The sequence below is a fragment of the Pyrus communis genome, chromosome 10 (assembly GCF_041283825.1).
Source record: "Pyrus communis isolate YQ-2024b chromosome 10, ASM4128382v1, whole genome shotgun sequence".
Taxonomy (NCBI): domain Eukaryota; kingdom Viridiplantae; phylum Streptophyta; class Magnoliopsida; order Rosales; family Rosaceae; genus Pyrus; species Pyrus communis.
The window spans coordinates 7,012,713-7,027,143 of record NC_142574.1 but is presented as its reverse complement, the minus strand read 5'-3'; the positions used below and the strand labels follow the sequence as shown (position 1 = coordinate 7,027,143).

Sequence of the window (14,431 nt, the reverse complement as noted above, 5' to 3'; positions counted from 1 at the left end):
CTTGAAAATTCTCGTAAATTTGTATTCGAAATAAGGCCTAGAGAAGAGAATACCGAGAGTCGACCAGTGGTACAAACCCCACAAAATTTCCACTTTTGTACCAAATACATACAAGAAAACAAAACCTTCTTACCAAGGTTTAGGAACAAATATCTGGAGAAAGAACTAGTTCATTCGCATTCCCACTTATGGTAGAGTTCTTACACTTAATATATATATCCCAAATAAAACTAGGAACCTTTACAATCAAAACGGCTACATATATAAATTAAAAACAACAAAAAAGCACACCAACAGCTTATTCCTTGTATCCAATTGATTTCTAACCTTAACAAATCCGTTATTCGATATAATATTAACTTTCCCTGCTTCCACAGGTAGTCATGTACTTCCACCCGTGTAACTGCAAGCATTATAACCTGCAATCAATTCACAGACTTAATTAGCAAGAGTTCCGAAACAAATCAAGTAGACATTTTTTCACAGCGTGAAAAGAAAAATGCCACAGTTAGCAGTGCAATCATTACAAAAGGTGTTGGATTATAAAGAGAATGGTTATCACCACAAAAGTCAAAAGATTATACACTTTTATGTTTCTAATCGGTCACTTAATGAATTATTATCCCAAAAAGTAAATCACCCTTTTATGTTGAGTGTGTCCTAATCATGGAAAACATGGGCCATTTCGATATGTGCTCATGTTAAAGAAAACTTACTCGGATTTGAGGATGTGAGCATCGCTGTTTGTGAGAAATCGCAATTCAGAGGAACTGTGCCAACAGTATGATAATACAGATTCATGGCATAGGCAGCGTGCGATGCAACAGTGTTTGGGTCGAAACAGGCGCCTCCTGGTTGGATTGCGCTGCAATCAATACCATGGCCGCAAGCATAGTCAAGATTTGCCTGCAATTGAGCATCAGAAACGCCGGATTTGGGCACACACCATTGTGCTGAAGTAGGCTTGGGTGAAGGAGACACCGTTGGTGTTGATGGAGTCTGAAGGATAGAAATCCAAGGGTTATAACTAATCATGCGTATTATAAAGCATAGAATATTAGGCATTATAAGGTCCGGCCAAATACAGGACATGTTATGTTCTCATACGTATTGAACGGTCCACATAACGAATTATCTAGATTTGCAGTCAACAATATAACACATAAAAGTGATGCGGTAAGAGAACATTTTGCTAGAAGGTTTTAAATATGTCACCTGGCTACTCTTTGTGAGACCAACTTCATATGTCGCAGTTAGATCAGGCTTGAACAGACCAAAGGATCGCTCAAAGGCTGGACCAGGTTTCAAATCCTCATCATAGAGCGCGAAGATATAAGTCTCCACAGATTTTCCAGGCATCAACGGAGTCCCAACCATGGATCTAAGGTGTGCAATCAAATTGCCATTATACGCCTTTGCATTCTCCACACTAGTTCCAACTTCGTTGCTATCTCCATGGTATGGCCATCCAGTCTCAGCGATCAAAATGTCAATGTCCTTGAATCCAACTGCATTCAAGGCTGACCGCACAGCATCAACCTAGAGATGGTAAAACTTCGTCATTTATATTATTGCATCAATCAATGACTTCAAAAGCATAAGGGTTAAACCATTGGAACTCTTTAATTAGTTAGCTTGTCATTAAAATTATCATTGCAAGAAAAGAAAACAATGCGCATAGTTCAAACAAGTTATGCATTTACTAAGCTACAGAGAAAAAAACTCCGTTCGATTAACGATAACAAAAGGAAAATAGTTCAAAACTCAATTTCATTTTCCAATTTTCTTTCCAAATCTTTCACATGGGTAGGACCTATGATATTGCGATACAATGGTAAAAGATTGAGGTCTTACAGGATCATCCGACCGCAAAAGATTCGAATGCTATCTCAAGGATCTACGGGGAGAAAAACCCATTGCTACTAAAGTTTCACTAACATTTTCTCCTATAGTAAGAAATAGGAGGTTTATACTTTTATATGGTGGTCCCAAATTAAATTTTGGTTCTATGAAACAACAAAATTTGTCTAGGTTTTTTTTCAAATACGTTGTACTAAATCCAAAGCCAATAGAAATCATGGCCTCATCTAAAATTATTGTGATGGGCCAACTAGCCAGCCTGTCACATTGTCACCATGCATCAATTGCATATAGAAGGTAACTTCAAAGATCCCATCATTTCCTTGATAAAGCAAAGGACAATAATACAAGTGTAACATGGATGACGCTAATTAAATGACCGTTGAAATTGGGGTTTCGAAAAACCCTCATTTCCTACACCTAAACCTTATTATCCATGCTTTTTATTAATCTAAGAGCATTTCCAAATGAGATGTTAAAATATCCAAATCAGCATTAATATAAAAAAAAAAGGCAACAACAATGTATTTAAATCAAAAAGCCAAATCTGATGTGATATGACATGGATTGACAGCCCACATCCCTGCTACCAAAATTGACTGCAACTTCATTTTTTTTTTTTTTTGAATTGATTATAAAATGCATTTTATTGTTTTAAAACATTTATTATAATAGCTTAATGTAATAAAATAATAATTTAATTTGACATATTGGATGGAAAATTAAAAAAAAAAGTCAAAGTGCAACATAAACTGTCAAATTTAAATTTTATGTTTATAATTAGAAATCTCGTAGATGTTCAAGTAAAATCGCTAAAAGTTAAAGATATAGTAATATTATATTAATTGCTTTATTCTACATTTTCTTTCATCTTCTTTTTCAACTAATCCTCACACCCCACGTTGTCTAATTTTCTCTAATCTACTCTTGACTCTAAACACATGCAAGGGTGCATATTTGCCAAGTGTTTGGTTGGAAGTGCATTTAGAAATGGCTACAACAACCGACGTCTTTTAGATAACAAAAAATCTCATCTAAATAATAAAAGTACTTTTAAAACTTTATCCGTGCTTTCCATAGAAGCACCTACATGAAACCCTTCTATTGATTTTAGCTTCTAACAAAAGTGCTTATGTGCATGAGTGCTTCTCAAACAAACCGCAAGGCAAACGCCAATTACCAAAAAAAACCATTAGTTCTAAACTCTTACGTCAATGTCGTGGACTAATGATTTAAAGACTAACGTGTGAATATATGACGCAAATTGTAGTCCGTTGACGGTTGACCCACAGGTCAATTTTTCAACTGGGCCTAGATCCATTTAATAAAAAGCCCAAATCCGGCCCACTAACGTGTAAAACACGCTCACCTGAGCATCGAACATGTTCATGTACTTGACTCCGCTCCCCGAGTCGACTCGTCCCGCGTTGGGTTGGAATAAGCAAAACGCCAGCGTTTCGGGCCTCGGGTCGCTCTGGTAAGCAAAAAATGGGTACGGGTTGACCGCAAACGGTGATCCATTGTCCCTCTGGAAGGCGAGAAGTCCCTTGAGAACGTCCTGGAATCCCGGGTTGAACAGACCGGAAGATGGGGGGTCGGACTGGGTCAAAACGGCCATGGAGTGCACCGTGGAGACCCGGACCTTTCCGCCGAGAGAGGCGGCGGAGAGGGCAGATTGGACATTTCGCATGGCGGGAAGGAGCTGGGAGATGAGTCCCTGGTCGTTGGATAGGAGGACCTCGTTGCCGACATTGATGAGGTCGATTTTACTGGCGGGGTAGAAGGGGAGGACGTTGGAATTCACCCACTGCGCCGCCGCGTTGGGATCGGAGGCAAGGGCCGGGAGGTCGCCGTTCGAGGTGCCAATGGCGATAGCGATGCCGGAGCCGGCGAGGGCCTTGATGATGGCCGGATCGGCGCCATAGAGACGGACGCGCTTGATGGCGGTGGACTGGAGGAGTTTAGCCGTATCGGAGGGCGGCGGGAGGTTGTCAGCGACCTGGCCGTAGTTGACGCCGATGAAGGACTGTGAGTCTGCAATCAAAGCAAATCGTTTCAGTGGGGTTTTTCCCTACTTACGAGATGAGGTAAGTAAGGGAAAGTTAGGTGGAATTCGAGCGGCTAATAACTGTGCTCTCATCAATTCATTACGCAAAACTTTAACAAATTTTTATAATTTTCTCGGGAAAGTGACACTTTTTCCTTTATTTTCCGGGAAAGTAGAAGTAATTACGTACCTGCAGAAAGGAAAGCGGTGAATAAGAGGAAGACAAGGAGGATGGGGAAGTGCGAAAGCGACGACGCCATGGACGATGACAGGTCTGTCGACAGAATGGATAATGGTGAGAAGCGGTGTGCTGCTTTTGTGCAGAGTGTGGAAGACGACGGAGGAATATATAAGGACCGGACTTCAGACCCCAAAACAAACCAGATGAGGTAACGGTAAGAAAGTAAGCAAGCTGACGCTGCACTCAAGTGCTCACGTGCGATGGGACCCCACCTGTCTCTCGGTCTTCTCGTTGACGCATGCCAAATATTTGTTAAAGCGTGTTAATTTTTAGTAACAAATGTTTTTTCACATCAGAAATGTTAAGGAAATACTCTTAAAATAAAATTTTTTTGATACTTTATGGTTAATGTTAATTTTCATTCTAATATTATAAAATATTATGTAAAAAACATAAGGTAACGGATAACCTTTGGACAGTCCTATTTTTTAAAAAATCTCCTTAATATTTCTCTTTTCGCAATTCGTTTTAACTCACTACCATTCTCTGTTGGCCTTTTCTATTTAATTTTAAACTTGTCTTTCTAAGTTTATTTCTTCAATTTAATGGCTAAAAAAGGTTAATGACTATTAACTCCAAGAAGAAATCGACTTTGATAGCTGATATCTGAATAAAGATAATGCTAGGAACATTAAAATTTAAATTTAAATTTGTAAGTTAAATGATATGTTAGTAATAAGAAATAAGCACGTTAATTGACATTTAATTAATAATCCAATTATTGACAACCATAGTATTTAATTTGCAAATTTAGTTTAAAATATTTGGTCTGCCTAAATGTTTAACCAAATTCTTGTATTTAGATTCAATGTTAAAACCTTAAATTCTCATTGGAATAAAAACATGGGAGTTTGTTATTATCGTTCCCAAAAAATCGTTGTGCACTCCTCCTTAGCTTTTTTTTTTTTTTTTTTTTTTTTGGGGTTCTATTGGAGGCGGGTGAACAAATACCAATTAATGCAACTTTCATATCGACAATGCTACCCCCATCTCTAACACTTTTTTTTTTTTTAGCTAAAAACACTTTTATTACTATAGTATATCAAACACTTACCTTTTTTCACAATTATTTATTATCATAGCACACCAGAAGCAATTTTGAAAAAAGCATAACAATTCCAAACTAGGTATTAGTATTATATTCTCTTGGGATTGACAGGGCTGGAACTCTCAACTTCCACCTTGACTAAATTTTTTTATCGAATAAGGTCAAATTGTGTAAGCTAAAACCTTCACTCAATGAAACAATTTTAGCAAACCCTTGAACTAGATAAAGGTGTACTTGGGTGAAGTCGTTTCTAATGAGAGATAGGACATCGGGGTAAGAGAAGAAAGTTGGGATTCCACTATAAAACCAATTGGTAATATGGGCATTAACCCAACTTACTTATAAGCCCATGCAAGATCATTCCTCCTATCAATGTGAGATTCATTCTCAACCGTAAGTACATGAGGTTTTTACTTTATTTTGAGTTTTTATCACAAATAATCTCTAAAATTAACCTAACTCATCACTGGACTTACTTTGAAAATCAATCAATTTCGTCCTTAAAATTGACCTAAAATATTAACTTGATCCATGCCATCTAGTTTTGTTAGATTTTCTGTTAGTTTGTTGATGTGGCAAGATATGGTGACCATCTCTAGATTTGAGTTTGGCAATTTTTTTGTTTAAGGAGTGGGTAAACTAGTGTTGTGCTCATTGACAATACTTGTATTTAGGTAATTGGGAATAATAGTAGTGATTCTATAAAATTAACTATCGGAGTTTTTTTTATAACAATTTCATTTTAAGTGATCGTTGTAAAAAAGTTTCTAAAAAAGTAAATGTTGGAAAGTAGTTGGATTAGGTCTGGTTTGGTACTGAAGTGATTTTGAAAAAAACTGGTATCAAAAAAAGCTGAGAGCTGTTTTTGTGTTTGGTAAACATTCAGCTTCAGCTTTTTTTCACAGTTTTGGGTGAAAAAAAGCCAAAAACAAGAAGCTGCAAAACCCAGCTTTGAAAAACCGGCTTTTTTTCACATTTGTTTTACATAAAAGTTTACCAAACACTATAATACTGCTTTTTTTTTTTCAAAAGCACTTTTACAAAAAAGTTTACCAAACACTCTGCTGCTTTATTTCACAGCTGCTTATTCTCACAGAACAGCAGAAGTAGTTTTTTTTCAAAGCACAACAATACCAACCAGCCCTTAGATTACTAGAGTTTTCGCACGCGGTTGCGTTTAGACTTTCAGATTTGGCTGGGTGTTCGTCGGTCTTGCCTTTGGAGAATCTCATCGTCATCAACCCACCTACTCTGACGGTGGAAACATGGAATTCCAAGTGCAAAGGGACTTTTTGGTCGCCGAGAAAGTCATTCTTTCACACTTGCCGCGAATATGCAAAGGAACTTTCTGAAAAAAGAAACTTCCCCGAGGGGTAAACTAGCACTAGCACTAGCAGACCCGCAAAGTTCTTGTGTTTAAATTCAGGACAACAGCAAACATATTATCATTTATATAACCCTATTTGAATTACATGACTTGTGTTCATAAACATTTTTGTTGGAATTGCGATAATTTAGGCGTGAGGGGAGTTTCGAACCCGGAACACATAAGTAGAAACTCAATACTTTGTCCACTAGGATATTAGATATTAAAATTGAAGTATTTCATAAAAATGTAACCGAAAGTATGACGACCCCATATTGCTTGAACTGGGTGCCGGCCTAATGTGCCTTCGGTGGAAGTGCTCTAAAGGGACATGTTTGAGATTGTTTTTAAAATGGTTAAATGCGTTTTCTGCAACCAAAAATGATGATTGCGTTTGATAGAAATTTGTAGAAGAACTGTACTTTATACAAGTGGTTTTAGGAGAAGAATTTGCCAAATGCTTCTTCAAGAAACACTAAAGCACTTGTAGATTTTTAATAAAGAATTCAAAGTGTATATTTAAATCATTTCCAACTCATTGATGTCCAGTGGTGGCGATGGATAGAATGATGGTTGTTCTTCTAACTGCTTTTTGGAATACACTATATAAAAAAAAAAACTTATGGACATATGAAAATACGTTTATCTGTGTTAAGATACTACGAACCAAACCTAGATGAGTATAACCGACAGATACACACACAGAGTGAGTTTCAGGTTTGTGTGTGTTATATGATGAAATGGAAGGATGTAACGTGTAACGAGGGGACCTCCCAAACTTGGATGTAACGTGTAACGAGTGGACCTCCCAAACTTGTGGGGTTTGCTTTGCTCAAGGAAGACTTGGTGAAGGACTTTGAGCTTTGCTCAAGGAAGACTTGGTGGAAGACTTGGTGAAGGACTTTGAGCTTTGCTCAAGGAAGACTTGGTGAAGGACTTTGAGCTTTGCTCAAGGAAGACTTGATGGAAGACTTGGTGAAGGACTTTGAAGTGCACTGCAGTGAGTTGGTAGCTGTAATACGTCTGCACTAATGGATGGTTATGGACAAGGCCACGTAAAAACTTGAGGACTTTATGCAATCTCTAGTCTGTTAGATGAATAAAAATTTCATCCAGCTTAGATTTTTCAAATGTGAATATGTCCACAAATGGGAAACGTGAACTTACCTAATGAATTGGACGAAAGTGAAATCAGAACGAAACTGAAAGGACAAAACTGTAGAGATGAAAGTTAAAATCCTAGTTTATTACAAGGAGAGATGGCAACGGTTCGGTTTGGAGATGGAAATGCTATATTCATCCTCATAACCATGAAAATTAACCATATTCATAATCACAAATTAACCATCGGGGATTATCCATAACCATATCCACCGGGTAACGGATTTTCAATCGGCTATCGGTTATATCCATCTTCGTCAAAAAACAAAAAAAAAAAATTATATTTATCCAATTGACGCATTATAAATTTTAGTAGATACTAATTCCGTCATTAAATAGTAACATCCAATTACAAAAAACTAACAATATATTTGAAGTTGTTCATGATAACATGCACCAATTTCTTGACAGTGAGGCTCTTGAAGAGAAATGAATCTGATAAACTTGTAATATTTGATAATTGATATATAAAATGATTCAATGAATTAATTTAGTTGAGTATAACAATAAGAGTATTGAATTGATGAGGTTGTTGGTATGCCCCATGCATGATGTTTGGTGCATAATAAAGATAGTATAGGGTTTGATGCATGCATAATGAATTAGTATAGGGAGAGTTCGATAAATTGAATAAAATTATATTATATATATATTTGGGTCGGATTCGGAGACGGATATGGATTGAAAACCCCTATAACGATATCCAAAACCATAACCAAATAAAGTTCACGGTTTTTCCCCATATCCATACCAAACCCGAATTTTCATATCCAAATTTAATCCATTCGGACGGTTATCTACAGTTATTGGGTTTAACGGTTAGAATTGTCATCCATAGGACAACTAGTGCAATTTAAGCTTAAAGAAACGTAACTATTTAGAAAGTACAGCCAAACACATCTCAAAATAATGTAGAAAGTGACTACAAATATATGATCAAGAACAAAAAGATTGAGATAATGTATTACAAGAGCAAAAGTGCTAATTCCAGCTCACTCGCAATTGCGAAAAAACATCGCTACAACACTCATCTAGAAACAATCTTCCAAAAACAATCATGCAAAAGAATCTCATTTTCCATGAGACATGTAAATCAATCACCTGGTTTGATAATCCGACAAACCACCGGTGAGATTGATAAGAGCATAACCCACAAGGCTGGGAATGTGTCACCCTTATAAAATGAAAGCAATTGAACAAAGGAGAAAGTAGAAAGAAGAATAATAAAAAAGCCAATCCTCAATCCATCCTAGTATTTTCTTCTTCAAGTACGAGATAATTGGTATAAAAAGAGTCCAAATTACCCTCCGGCTGAGTGAGAGACTGGAGTAGTTTCAAAGCGACCGTCCTTAAACATATGAATAAACTGTTCCGGCAAAGCATGCTCCGCCTGCAAGATAAAAAGTGATAAACTCAAGAAATCACGTAACGTTTAGTAATGCATGAATTTAGGAAGGATCCTAACAGTCAGAAAGTACATGCAACGGTTGCAACCCCTTATTATATCATACTCCAAATAAAGAGAGTAGAAAGTGAAAAAATAGATTTAATGGAGTGAAAGGAAGTATCAGCTTCATGGGAGCAAGATAAGAGATAACGAGAGTATGTACCCAAAAGCTTTTGGTGTACTGGTAAGTTAAAATATCATAGGCAACAAATACTAACCTACAAAACCTAAACCTAAATATCATAGGGTACCAACAGATAGGCTTGCGTCTTAAGGCTCTTCTGTACAAGCCTGCCATTGCTCATACAACAAGGCATTGCAAACCAATATCATCATCCAACTAAAAGAACATAGTATTCCTAGCATTAATTACGTGAACCAACTAACCCTAAATCCCATGTTCCCATCTAAGTTACTGGCGAAGTGGCTGGAAATATTTAAACAGGATTTGAAAAACACTAGTACTTCAAATATTGAGCATCTACATTCTACATAAGCGATGAAAAAAGCTTTCAGGCAACTAAAGGACAACTGTCCAACTGTTGCATACTCCGCTTTTTACATTGAATATAAAAAGGTAGCTTACATTTCAAGCAGAATCGTGTATTATTTATATACAATAAGGTCCGGATATTGATACAATTCCTCTAATTATTCTTTGTAATACAATACTTCAGTAAATTTCGATTAATTTATCATATTTTCGTTTAGTTTTAATTTTGTTTTATGAAATTTCATAAAAAATAAGGAGTCTTTATGTCACGTTACAGAGGGCCTTGTTTCAGAAAAATCTGTGGTCTGGGGGCTTTACCGGGACCAACTAGTAAAAAGCCTAGAGCCGGAAACGATCTTAGAAACCAATCGCGCCCCGGAAAAAAATCTCAATATCGTATTCGTTTAGAAGAAAAACAAAAATTAATTTCAAGCAGAATCGTGTACAACCTGGGTAATATAGTCAGTAATGGATTAACAAGCTACTTCAGCAATGCATTTAGTAAACGTAAAATTTGAACCATCTCTACAAATAACATGTGGATATGCTCCCCAGACCTAACAAGTTTACTGTGTCGTAGGCCAATTATTTATCATAGAACCATCTAAACACCTAGCTTGCATTCCAAGATAACTTGGAAGTTGCAGGGAAGAACAATCAAGCAAGTCTTGAAAAGAATCAAATAAATATAAAATAAAAGACAAACATGGAGCATACCCAATCACCATCAGCTCCAGAACTGGGTACCAATATATTGACCTCACTGGACTTAGCAGTTGTTATAGATGCCCCCAGAGCATCTTTGCTCAAATAAAATTGACAGCCAGTTGTGTTGTCCACTGAAACTGTAGGAGCGGAGCCCTGGAATAGCATACGATGAATGAATATAACAAAGATCACAAGATGATTTTATATATCACCATATAAGAAGCCACTGAATGGTGATATTTGGGATGATAAATGTTGCCAAAATTCAATTTTCATGTCCTAGAGTCAAATTGCATATAGGCTTTATAGCTAAGATCATACAGTGGTTTTATATAGCATTATAAATGAAGCTACCGCATAGAATTATGATTGGCAACCCTGGAAACATCCACCTTCATGTCTTAAAATCGCTGAAAGTTTCATGAGATGAATTCTAACCTGGCATTGCACCTCAACACGGTTGCAATTTACGATCTCACAAGCAGCCACAACATCCTTTGTTCACAAGAGAACACACAATTAGCACAGACACATCAATATGAATTGCTTCATTACTAATCTTACACTAACCGTAAACAGGACTCCCATGTTAGCACATTTGTCAATGGTAATGTTGTTTACTTTCCCTGCACATTGTGCAAATAATTGTAAGTTCACATGATTTTCGTACAATGACCCTACTACTTTCTTAAACCTGACAGCTACCTATTTACATATGACATAAAAGTTTGTAAGGAAAGGCAATTTAACGTTTAATATGTTTATACAATTGAAAATAAAGTTTTTCTTACTGTTAAAGTACCTTGAATTTGAAGAACAGAATCTTTGCACCCAAAAATATATACAGACTGTTTTGAATCACATTCACTAATAACCAAATCTTTCTTCACAATCTGATTCTCAACAACCCACCTGCCAGGGCATAACATGACAAAAAACAAAATCACTTACTGCTTTTACTCCCTCACATGAAGTTTTAAACATAGTAGAATGATCATATGTACTCACTTGCGACCCATTTGGAGCTCAAACTTTGGTGGTCCTACTTTAGCAACAGCAGGTGAACTCGTACGACTTTCCTTCTCATGGGTACCAACAACGCCACTTCTGTCAGCACGATTCTTTGTCTTCATATCAGCTGTCACCTTTCTCAGACCTAGGGGACACAAAAACCAAATCAGCACTGTCCAACATGTACAATTGAATGACAAGAATAAAAATTACCTGAAGTCACTGGCTTTCCAGAATTAATCTCTTGGAAAACAGCTGCCATCCCTTCTTTGGGGCGAGATGATGAAGCCTGTGAAGTTTCGGAGCTAAAGAGTGATGCTGATGGAGGAGGTGGAGGAGCAGGGGCACCTGGTGCAGGAGCTTTTGGTTTTGAAGAAGCAGCAGTTACAGCTTTTCCGGTTGAACTCCAAACTGGACCCAACGGATAGAAACTCTTAACATAATCTCTTAAACCAGGCAAATACAGTTCCTTGAGAGCTTTGGCCCACTCTAAATGATTTGGGTCTTTGGTTTTATACTCCACAAGAATCTGTATAATCATGAATTACTGAGTCAACACCCATTCACTGTAAAACTTTACTTTGATGCAATCATTACACAATTGGAGATAATTGATAAGTACTGCAAGAAAAAGGACCTGTGTGCAATTAGAACATGTGATTCCAGGACATGCAGTTCCTTTTATATATATTACCCGATTCTTACAGACGTGCATAGTACCTTGTTGCAGTAGAATTCAGCCATCTGCCAACTTTCTTCGACATGTGCAATAGGCATGCTCATACCTTGAAAGAGACAAAGCACAATAAGGCATTGGAAACATAAATGAATTTTCATCTGTTAGTAATGCAATATAGCACCGATTTATTTTCCTTACCACATTCCTTCCCTGTATATGCAATCCATACCAAAGCTGAGAGACTGTCAGCAGCAGTCTTCAAGTGATTAAAAAAATCAGATCGCCGCCCTTCGGTCAAAGAATTTGCCTTTGTGATGGCCTCGTTCAGTGGTTTCAGAAACTCAGCTAACCCTGCATTGTCAGGTTTCTGCAAAACACAGAACAATCCAATTAACATAATTATTTCATTTCACCAGCAAACTTACAAGATATGGTGCGGTTAAACTAAGTAAACTCTCTCACTCCTGCTACTATCAACACTAAAAATATCTACAGAATAGCATCATCAATCCTTCAAACTACCCCCAAAAGATAGCAACACTAAATTCTGAACAGAAAATTTCATTGTGCAAAAGTATTTTGAGAAAGAGAAAAGGAAAGCACGAGTGCGATATACCCTTACAGATTCCTTTACCGGTTGATCTTTTCGTGATTTTCCGCTAACATTTCATTGTTAATTTGCTATGGTAAGGCAACCAAATGTTGATTCCATCTTTCAAAAGCTTGTAACTTTTAATTATTCTTATTTGATATTGAAAAAAGTACATAAACATCGGATCCAAACCCAACAAGACAGCACATCTCATTCAATGTCCTTTACAAAATCAATCACATTTACGACCCGATTAACAACATCTAGCATCAAATACACTGTTTCTTAACCTCATCTCATTTTACATTTATAAATCCGAAACTTTCAACACCCAATGAAACCAAACAATAAAAAACGAAAAAGAAAATCCCAAAAACACAAGGGCATCACAAGCGAGACTGACCTGAGTTTGCTTAACCTGGATAAGCAGGTCCTTCTGAGTAGAAAAAGCTTGCTGGAGAACCTTGGTGATGTCCAGCACCTGCCCCCCAATCTTCTCAGCTGCGGCCGAAACCCTACCCAGGTACTGCCCAATCAGATCCTCATAAGCCACAATCGACGGATCCAGCGGCGCATCCTCGAAACCCCGGGCTGTCGCCGACCGTCCACCACCGGACAGCGACAGCTCCTCTAAGCGCGACACAGCCGATTCCAGCCTCAGTATCAGCTTCTCCTCCATAGCCACAAACCTCAACCGCACTCTCTCTTCCACACTCCCTGTCTTTCTCTCTCTACGGTTAGATTAGATGCGATTATTTGGCGCTTTTTTCTTTATTTTCGGAATTTTTTGGGATTTTTCTTATTTTCTGACGCTGAAGGGTGAAGGGTGAAGGGTGAAGGGGGAATTTTGATTTGGCGGGTGTTAATCCAACCTTCCCGATTCTTTGGGGCTTCAAGCCTTCAAGTTCAAGTGAGACGTGGGGACACGTGGCGGAAGTGGAGCGAATCATGGCCGTTTGTTCGTGCGTTGTTGTGGATCACCTCTAATTACTTTTTGTTGTTGTTAACATTGTTAGGGAGAGAATTCGATTGCAAAGCGAGTTAGAAAGACTCGGTAGGCACTCGACATTCTCATCCCATCATCAATTTCAATACAAAATTTAAAGTGGGATTCTTTATAGATTCTTTATCAAGAAATTTCTATTCCTAAGACAATCTCGTCGGTCTCTTCACCTAGTCATTACAGAGATCCAGTTTTCAGATACTTGCTCGAGGAACTAGAATGCCTAACTCGTCCGATTTATACTGATTGCAGCCTAATTAAGGAGTTTTGTCGAACTTAGGGGGAATATCTAGTAGATACCAAGTTAAGCTTAATATACTTTAGTTCCCTTAGTTGAGGAGCATTTATCCCACTGAGTTTTGCTAACCTGAGAAGATTTAGTTGGGCACCTAACCTAGGTTGGTAACGTTGAGCGTCGTTTGATTTCCTCAAACTTAGACCTTGCACTTCTCAGCTTTTTATCTGAGACTTTGGTTTGTCCCGCTTTAGGTTTAACCTTTATCAATAGTTTTTGAGTTTATGTTTCCTTAATGCAATCTTAATCTAGATTCGTGTGTGTAATTGTATATGCCAATCGAAGACTTCAACAATCATCCGAGAATACCCGATGCGACTAATTTTTAAGCTTTACACACTCAAGGGGGCGTGTTGTAGTTAATATTGTTTAAGAATGTGATTATGTAAATATAAAAATAGATTTCAATAGGAATAAAGGATATCTAATCCCTTTATGACTTGCATTACTTGTGAGACAAGTAAAGCCCACCTAACTAGT

General features: G+C 37.5%; 2 protein-coding genes across 2 annotated transcripts; both read right to left on the bottom strand.

The window, feature by feature from the left end:
• Nucleotides 1-154: 154 nt before the first annotated feature.
• LOC137729037 (glucan endo-1,3-beta-glucosidase 7) lies at nt 155-4,437 on the bottom strand. Its single transcript, XM_068467858.2, has 5 exons — nt 4,098-4,437; nt 3,230-3,894; nt 1,216-1,539; nt 717-999; nt 155-419 (listed from the first exon to the last, which is right to left on the bottom strand). The coding sequence occupies exons 1-5, from the start codon at nt 4,165-4,167 to the stop codon at nt 382-384; spliced, it is 1,380 nt and encodes a 459-aa protein (XP_068323959.2). The 5' UTR covers nt 4,168-4,437; the 3' UTR covers nt 155-381.
• A 4,193-nt stretch (nt 4,438-8,630) lies between these two features.
• Nucleotides 8,631-13,531, bottom strand: LOC137728080 (cyclase-associated protein 1). The gene is made up of 10 exons (XM_068466967.2): nt 13,057-13,531; nt 12,260-12,428; nt 12,103-12,167; nt 11,596-11,911; nt 11,380-11,527; nt 11,174-11,283; nt 10,942-10,997; nt 10,810-10,866; nt 10,381-10,524; nt 8,631-9,113 (listed from the first exon to the last, which is right to left on the bottom strand). Exons 1-10 carry the CDS (start codon nt 13,330-13,332, stop codon nt 9,024-9,026), a joined length of 1,431 nt encoding a protein of 476 aa, XP_068323068.1. The 5' UTR covers nt 13,333-13,531; the 3' UTR covers nt 8,631-9,023.
• Between the last annotated feature and the right edge of the window lie 900 nt (nt 13,532-14,431).

What these genes read in the sequence shown, in the direction of transcription:
- LOC137729037 (XM_068467858.2), bottom strand. Translation starts at nt 4,167, where the DNA reads ATGGCGTCGTCGCTTTCGCACTTCCCCATCCTCCTTGTCTTCCTCTTA. An exon ending in TGAACATGTTCGATGCTCAG is followed by an intron (nt 1,540 to 3,229) that starts GTGAGCGTGTTT and finishes TACCATCTCTAG; the next exon opens with GTTGATGCTGTGCGGTCAGC. An exon ending in GCTCACATCCTCAAATCCGA is followed by an intron (nt 420 to 716) that starts GTAAGTTTTCTT and finishes AATTGATTGCAG; the next exon opens with GTTATAATGCTTGCAGTTAC.
- LOC137728080 (XM_068466967.2), bottom strand. Translation starts at nt 13,332, where the DNA reads ATGGAGGAGAAGCTGATACTGAGGCTGGAATCGGCTGTGTCGCGCTTA. An exon ending in ATATACAGGGAAGGAATGTG is followed by an intron (nt 12,168 to 12,259) that starts GTAAGGAAAATA and finishes GTCTCTTTCAAG; the next exon opens with GTATGAGCATGCCTATTGCA. An exon ending in TTCTGTTCTTCAAATTCAAG is followed by an intron (nt 10,998 to 11,173) that starts GTACTTTAACAG and finishes CACAATGTGCAG; the next exon opens with GGAAAGTAAACAACATTACC.